The following is an 8,989-nucleotide window of genomic DNA, read 5'->3' as shown; positions in this document are numbered from 1 at the left end:
TGCTGTATGTATTCCCAGTCATGAGAAATCCATGGATTAGGGACTAATGAATGTATTTCCATTTACTGATTTCCTTATATGAACTGAAACTCAGTCAAATCTTAGAAATGGTTTCATGTTGTGTTTATACTTTTGTTCAGTGTACATAGACATCACTTCAGTGGGTGAGGTTGGAAGTGTAACCTACTCAAAAACAACACTACTGACAGTATGCAGGATGGAATTGCATTGATCATTAGCCAAATGCAATGACATTTCAAAGGAGCAATAAAACTGATTTGATATGTGAGTAATGTAAAATACTTGATTTATCTCTTCCATGAACATGCTAATTGACGAGGTCTCATGATCATCTAAAGGTCACCTGTGATTGGTTACAATTCTACAATGTTGCCTTTCATTGGTTACTTGTCTAAAAGCCCATACATGTTCATTGGAAGGTGACACCGGAATGAAATCATTGGTTCTTTCCGCACGTCTGCTGATGTAACGATATGCCGGTTGCAAAGGGGAAACTCGGGCTTATGCATTGCTAAGGCAGTCCACATTGGCTACACGAACCTTCATGCTGTCTTAAACTCTACAGCATACGATTCAACGTTGGATAATCAAAGTGTAACTGAGGGACTTAGCTAGCTAGGCAAATAGTGTTAAAATAGATCATGGGCGAGGAAATGAACGAGAACACGATCAACACAAATGGTGCTGCTAACAGCATGGGGGATGTGAATCACACCGCAGAAAAGACAACAGATAGCGATGTGATATACTACACATTGGAAGAAATAAAAGCTCATAATATGAGCAAGGACACATGGCTTATCATCCACGATAAAGTGTATAACATCACCAGTTTCCTGGCGGAGGTATGATCAAAATAGCACCCGTGCTAACGTTAGCTGAATAGCATTAGCTACGACACTGACGTTACTAGTTAACGTCAGCTGGAATATTGGTCTCCGTTGCCTGGTTTCAAATTAATTTAGGTTCTCTACGTAACATACGTAACAAATGCACATATTTGAAGGTCTGGGTCTTTCTAGCTAGCTACCATATCCGAACGTTATTTATCTAACGCTCAGTCAACACATGCTGATGGAGGCGGCTTGCCAGCATTTGCTATTTTGGCTAGTGTGTGTTTTGCCAGTTTAACTAGCTAGTTAATGTGGCTAATTTAACTGTGTATGATATCTGTGTCTACCTGCATATTCCCAATAATATTAACAGAGACGGTGTAATGTTGCACCTGGCCTGGATATGCATTATTATGGAACATACCTAGTGTAGCGTTAGCTAGCTCACGTAACGAGTTTGCTAGCTTAATTGGCCCAAAATAATTTTGTAACATTTTGTCACGTCCACTCATTGTTCGATAGGTAGTTCACACTTGCCTGGTCCTCTTACTGTAGCTATAACTACCACAGTGGGACTTTAGTCCACTTGGCAAAGGTTACAAAAGTAGCTAGGGCGAGGACAGTCGCCTAAAGTTGCGCAACCAACCATCTATTAAAGGTATAATGAGAAAATAAGTCGAAATACAATGCCAATGGCACAGCATGACCACAATGAAAGTAGCATGGGGTACCAGTCTGTTTAGCTATCGTTCCACTCCATGTCATGCTAAACCATTTTTGCTAATAGTACAGGTTCTGGATTTCAGGTTAAGATTAAAGGGGTTAGTTACAAGTATCTTTGGCATGACCTCTTTCATGTGTTATTATCAGGGCTGTATTTGTGAAGAAACACCACACTCTTAAGATATGTTCACCTTCAAAGAGTGAGCCTGCCAACAAAAAAAGTTGACATTGGAGCTTTAACCATTTTTAATGAAGAAATCTATCCCTATAATATGCCAATACATAATCATTTCAGGATATCAGATAATTAAGAGGCCAGAGCTTTATTTAACACATTTATCATATTGACATTTAGGTTGACATAAGCCAGCCATCCATGTCATGTAGGACATTATACTGTAATTGTGTAGTCTGTGATTACATTCAAATCAAATTTTATTTGTCACATACACATGGTTAGCAGATGTGTAGCGAAATACTTCTAGTTCCGACCATGCAGTAACTGTCGGTAGTGACAGATCATGATGAAATTAAGTCTACCACTTGTTTCTGTGTTTCCAGCATCCAGGAGGAGAGGAGGTTCTGGTGGAGCAGGCAGGTGCAGATGCCACAGAGAGCTTCGAGGATGTTGGTCACTCTACAGATGCCAGAGAGTTGCTTATCCAGTACTACATTGGGGAGCTCCATATGGTACAGAGATTGCTTTCTCTCAACTGTTGAACTCTCAATCATTGAAACATAGTTTTCCATTAATGATGGAACAAAATAATAATATGTGCCATGATTTATTCTGATCGTAAAAGTGTGTAAATGATTATTTCACCCTGTCTTTTAGGATGACCGGAAGAAGGGCGGCACAAAGGTAAAGTATTCAAGTAAATGTTCTGTAAAAATGTTTTATAATAATCTAACACCTATTTTACTAATGCTAACTCTTGAACTTTGTTTTATCAACAACAACAAAAATTCTCCCACAGGAAGAATTCATTACAACAGGAGATGGCTCGAGGTCAGTCATAAGCGATAAGAATTTGATTATTCCATTTGCATTGACGGAGTATTCTGTCTCCTAATCATTCTTCACTGAGCTGTGTTTGTTTCCTGGCTGAATGTTTAAGTGCTCTCTGTCTTTCTCCAGCTCGTGGACAACATGGTTGATACCTGCCATAGCTGCAGTTGTTGTGGGTATCATGTATCGATACTACATGCTGGAGCGCAAGTCTTCCTGAGCCCTGACGCTGTCGTCGCTTCTCATTCTTTCTGTCTGGAGGCCTTGACATGTTTGACCAAACCCCCCCCTTGCATTGAACGTACACAACTTTTCAGAGGTGCGTCCCACTCAACTCACACAGTGCCCTCACCTTGAAGGAAAGGGAGGGAAAGGATCAAACAATCCCCTTGCCCCTCGGCTTTCTTTTCTAGACCTCACCCAACAGGCTGTGGGGTGAGATGCATCTGGAAACTTTCTGCCCTCAGTCTCGCTAAATTGTTTTCTAATCTATTCATATTGTTTACCCACTCTGCCTTTTGATACTTATTGTGTGGTGTCTTAAGTTAGTTATTCATATGCAAGTGATCTCAACTGTAATGTATATCTGCAAACTCTTGTCGCTATCTGCTTTGTGGGACTTTTACAGTGAGCACCAAAAGTATTGGGACAGTGATTTTTGTTGTTTTGGCTCTACTCCAGCACTTTAAGATTTTAGATGATACAATGAGTATGTGGTTAAGGTGCAGACTGTCAGGGTATTTTCATCCATATCGGGTGAACTGTTTAGAAATTAAAACACTTTTTGTACATAGTCCCCCCATTTTAGGAGACCAAATGGGACAAATTCACTTGTGTATTAAAGTTGCAAAAAGTGAAGTATTTGGTCCCATATTCATAGCACGCAATGACTACATTAAGCTTGTGATTCTACAAATTTGTTGGATGCATTTGTTTGTTTTGGTTGTGTATCAGATTATTTTGTACCCAATAGGGATGAATGGTATATAGTGTATTATTGTGCAATTTCAGAGTCACTTTTATTGTAAATAAGAAATTAATATGTTTCTAAACACTTCTACATTAATCTGAATGCTACCATGATTACGGATAATTCTCATTGAATCGTGAATGAGTGAGAAATACACATTTTATCCCCAAGACATGCTAACCTCTCACCATTAGAATAACAGGAGGTTAGCATTTTGGGGGGCGATATATTTGTGCATCTAACTTTCTCATCATTATTCACAATTCATTCAGGATTATCCATAGTCATGATAGCATCCACATTAATGGATGCTACCATGGGCAAAAAATAATCTGAAACACAACCAAAACAAACAGCAAATGCATCCAACACATTTGTCCCCTAAAATGGGGGGGGGGAGACTATGTATAACAAAAGTCTACACTTTAACCTCATAGTCCTTAGCATTTCAAAAGAACAGAAAAATTGGGACTCTGCTGTCCCAAAACTTTTAGAGCTCTCTGTATTTCTCTCTGTTTGTTCAGACATGTTTAGTGGCTAACCCCACCATCTCTATGCTCTAGGTCTAGGAAGTATACATATATTTGTGTGTAGTAGAGCATGGCAACCTATGGGGTTATGGGGTCATATCTATAAGAATGAATGCTGTTTTCTTACACTGAGAAATCTGATTAGCATGTTTTTTTAGTTTAGGTTAAGTTGCATACTCCTCGTGAGTCTTCAGACTGCTGCCTAGTATTTCATATCTGGTGACTGAATAACATAGGAAAAGCTATCTGTTTGCTTGAGAATAGATTGTCATGCAATTTGTCATTTCAAACTTTAAAATGATAATTGATTTGAACCAATGACTTGATTGAACAGTATGCCTCAGTTAAAGTACATCATTTATGTTCAGCCATTAATTGCATTGCATGCATGCATCGACTGAGTAGGCCTCGTTCTCGGAATATCTATATTTTGTCTTAAGGCTCCACGCCATGTATATTCTCTTGATGTGGTATTGATAAGTTAAATTGATATTATTTAAAAGTGAAATGTTCTTATCCCCAACTCCCCCTTTTCTAGTTACCTTTAAGCATTTATTTAAGCATTTATTTTGGTGATACTATGCTTTAAAAAACATTAAGTATGAGATCATTGGTGTGTGTTATATATATTATAACCTGGATTAATTCTATTGCATTACACACATTGTGCAGGATATATTTTTGTCTTTTCCTATGCACATCCATTAGCAATTAAAAAATACTGCCCTATGTTGTGAGTGTTGTTGAATTCTAATGATTGGACTCAAATTGTACTCTTGAAGGCATAAAATACTTTTATATTCGTATTGTGTTAGCTGTCTGTTTATTAGTGTTGATGCCACTGTGACATTTTTAAGTGTAAATCTGTATCTGGGAATTGTGGATAAACAGCCGTACTTGAAAGCATATGGTATATGTCAACCATATATTTAATATTTCAGTCATATGTTTCCTTTAAATGTTGCTATTCACAACTTGTGGAGCACCTGAAAACAACCTGCCCAAGACATAATACTGATTTGTACATATGATAACCAACAAATTCCATTCAGACACTTTCAAATTCATTATACTTCAAAGACCAGTCTCGGTTGAAATAAAAATTCCCGTTGAGTCCAACATAAACTTTTGTTATTGACCAAATACTTATTTTCCACAATTTGCAAATACATTTATTAAAAATCCTACAATGTGATTTTCTGGATTTTTTTCTCATTTTGTCTGTCATAGTTGAAGTGTACCTATGATGAAAATTACAGGCCACTCTCATCTTTTTAAGTGGGAGAACTTGCACAATTGGTGGCTGACTAAATACTTTTTTAGTCCCACAGTACATCTCCAAATTACAGACCAAGTAGTCTTACTTATAGGTCTTCATGCTTTCTTGAGAACTTTGATGATCTCAAAATGGAGTCAGTAAGCAGAGGTGAGCTCCGATGTTGTGTCAGTCCAGCACAGGAGGTTGGTGGCACCTTAACTGGGGGGAACAGGCTCGTGGTAATGGCTGGAGCAGAATAAGTGCTATGGTTTCCATGTGTTTGATGCCATTCCATTTGCCCATCCGGCCAATATTTGGAGCAGCCTTCTGTGCAGTCCGGGATGTAGTGGGCCTACCTGCTGCGACTGGTGTGGTAGAGTCTTCCAACGTTCACCTTGAGAATTCTACCAGAGATGATTTTGGACCGCTAGGAGTGAGATTTTTGGAAAGTGGATTCCTCCCAGAGGAAGCGGGCGCTTCGAGTCATGCGGTTTGGGCTCAACCTGTGTGTGCTTTGCTCTCCGGTGCAGAGTGCAGTTAAAAGGGGTGATCAATGGGGTAGCATTGAGTGTAGAGGTCAATAAAATTGAAAGGAATATTCCTTGTGTTTGTGACGCCTGCCGTTTGGTGAGAGGTAGACCCAGATGGCAATGGCGAGACTGAGAATACCCTGTCTGTTGTTGAGCTATGACACAGAGCTTCTACCTGATAAGGTCAGGTTAGGTGATATTTGCATTCTGTGAAGGCCTATCTTTCAAACCTGCTTCGGTGCTTTAGGTGCCAAGGATTCAGACATGTTGCAGCAGTGTGTAGAAGGGAGATCCCAAGATGTGAGAAATGTGCAGAAGGGTATAGTCAGAGGGAGTGTACAGTTGTAATAAAGAAAGCACTATGTGTCAACTGTGGGGGTGTCCATTCAGCTGGAGATCCTACATGCCCTGTGAGAGACCGGTTGAGATTGCCAGAGTTTGAGTGGGGTAGAACGATTCTTATGCTGAGGCAGTGAAGAGAGTAGAGGATAGCCCAAGGGTCAGTGAGTTGACTGGGAGGCCCCCAGTGAGGTAGCCCGAAGAAAGAGAACTAGAAAGGAATAGTTTTTTAGTATGGTTGAATTTCTTGCGTTTATAGCCAACTGCACTGCAATGATGGAGTAGAAATCTCAGAAGATAGATAGTTGCAGTGGAATATTTGGGTGTGAGAGATTTTAGTGCAGAAGAGTTACAAGAAGTTTTGAGAAAAGGGGTTCCATCCTTCCAGGCCGACGGCCTGGTGTAGGATCATTTAGGGCCAAAGTAGTAGGATTGGGTGGGGGATAAAATAAAATTGTATTTGTCACATGCGCCGAATACTACAGTGAAATGCTTACTTACAAGCCCTTAACCAACAGGGCGTTAAGAAGGTTTAAGAAAAATAACTGTTAAATAGAAAATAAAAGTAACAAATAATTAAACAGCAGCAGTAAAATAACACTAGCAGGGGTTAAGGGAGAGTGTTTTCAATACTGATGTTAACCTTTCTGGTTATAACCTTTTTCGGGCAAGACAGATCTTCCAAAGGTGGAGGAGTGCGGACCTGGCATCCTTTCACTCCCTCCTCTCTACATTTTCCTCCTCTGTCTCTGCTGCTAAAGCCACTTTCTACCACTCTAAATTCCAAGCATCTGCCTCTAACCCTAAGAAGCTCTTTGCCACCTTCTCCTCCCTCCTGAATCCTCCCCCCCCCCCTCCTCCCTCTCTGCAGATGACTTCGTCAACCATTTTGAAAAGAAGGTCCACGACATCCAATCCTCGTTTGCTAAGTCAAACGACACCGCTGGTTCTGCTCACACTGCCCTACCCTGTGCTCTGACCTCTTTCTCCCCTCTCTCTCCAGATGAAATCTTGCGTCTTGTGACGGCCGGCCGCCCAACAACCTGCCCGCTCGACCCTATCCCCTCCTCTCTTCTCCAGACCATTTCCGGAGACCTTCTCCCTTACCTCACCTCGCTCATCAACTTATCCCTGACCGCTGGCTACGTCCCTTCCGTCTTCAAGAGAGCGAGAGTTGCACCCCTTCTGAAAAAACCTACACTCGATCCCTCCGATGTCAACAACTACAGACCAGTATCCCTTCTTTCTTTTCTCTCCAAAACTCTTGAACGTGCCGTCCTTGGTCAGCTCTCCCGCTATCTCTCTCAGAATGACCTTCTTGATCCAAATCAGTCAGGTTTCAAGACTAGTCATTCAACTGAGACTGCTCTTCTCTGTATCACGGAGGCGCTCCGCACCTCTAAAGCTAACTCTCTCTCCTCTGCTCTCATCCTTCTAGACCTATCGGCTGCCTTCGATACTGTGAACCATCAGATCCTCCTCTCCACCCTCTCCGAGTTGGGCATCTCCGGCGTGGCCCACGCTTGGATTGCGTCCTACCTGACAGGTCGCTCCTACCAGGTGGCGTGGCGAGAATCTGTCTCCTCACCACGCGCTCTCACCACTGGTGTCCCCCAGGGCTCTGTTCTAGGCCCTCTCCTATTCTCGCTATACACCAAGTCACTTGGCTCTGTCATAACCTCACATGGTCTCTCCTATCATTGCTATGCAGACGACACACAATTAATCTTCTCCTTTCCCCCTTCTGATGACCAGGTGGCGAATCGCATCTCTGCATGTCTGGCAGACATATCAGTGTGGATGACGGATCACCACCTCAAGCTGAACTTCGGCAAGACGGAGCTGCTCTTCCTCCCGGGAAGGACTGCCCGTTCCATGATCTCGCCATCACGGTTGACAACTCCATTGTGTCCTCCTCCCAGAGCGCTAAGAATCTTGGCGTGATCCTGGACAACACCCTGTCGTTCTCAACTAACATCAAGGCGGTGGCCCGTTCCTGTAGGTTCATGCTCTACAACATCCGCAGAGTACGACCCTGCCTCACACAGGAAGCGGCGCAGGTCCTAATCCAGGCACTTGTCATCTCCCGTCTGGATTACTGCAACTCGCTGTTGGCTGGGCTCCCTGCCTGTGCCATTAAACCCCTACAACTCATCCAGAACGCCGCAGCCCGTCTAGTGTTCAACCTTCCCAAGTTCTCTCACGTCACCCCGCTCCTCCGCTCTCTCCACTGGCTTCCAGTTGAAGCTCGCATCCGCTACAAGACCATGGTGCTTGCCTACGGAGCTGTGAGGGGAACGGCACCTCAGTACCTCCAGGCTCTGATCAGGCCCTACACCCAAATAAGGGCACTGCGTTCATCCACCTCTGGCCTGCTCGCCTCCCTACCACTGAGGAAGTACAGTTCCCGCTCAGCCCAGTCAAAACTGTTCGCTGCTCTGGCTCCCCAATGGTGGAACAAACTCCCTCACGACGCCAGGACAGTGGAGTCAATCACCACCTTCCGGAGACACCTGAAACCCCACCTCTTTAAGGAATACCTAGGATAGGATAAAGTAATCCTTCTCACCCACCCCCCCCTTAAAATATTTAGATGCACTATTGTAAAATGGCTGTTCCACTGGATGTCATAAGGTGAATGCACCAATTTGTAAGTCGCTCTGGATAAGAGCGTCTGCTAAATGACTTAAATGTAAATGTTAAATGAGGAGTGGCAATCTTTACCAAGGATCAACTTCAGTGCTCGGTTGTTTCCACCAAGTCTGTTCCCAAACAA

At 42.6% G+C, this 8,989-nt stretch overlaps 1 protein-coding gene across 1 annotated transcript; it reads left to right on the top strand.

The window, feature by feature from the left end:
• The first annotated feature begins 461 nt into the window (after window positions 1–461).
• Window positions 462–4,890, top strand: LOC124033764 (cytochrome b5-like). Its single transcript, XM_046346013.1, has 5 exons — window positions 462–866; window positions 2,139–2,267; window positions 2,413–2,439; window positions 2,555–2,586; window positions 2,716–4,890. The coding sequence occupies exons 1-5, from the start codon at window positions 663–665 to the stop codon at window positions 2,804–2,806; spliced, it is 483 nt and encodes a 160-aa protein (XP_046201969.1). The 5' UTR covers window positions 462–662; the 3' UTR covers window positions 2,807–4,890.
• Window positions 4,891–8,989: the final 4,099 nt, after the last annotated feature.

This window comes from Oncorhynchus gorbuscha, linkage group LG04, assembly GCF_021184085.1.
Source record: "Oncorhynchus gorbuscha isolate QuinsamMale2020 ecotype Even-year linkage group LG04, OgorEven_v1.0, whole genome shotgun sequence".
NCBI lineage: Eukaryota > Metazoa > Chordata > Actinopteri > Salmoniformes > Salmonidae > Oncorhynchus > Oncorhynchus gorbuscha.
This window is presented reverse-complemented; position numbering and strand designations above follow the sequence as displayed.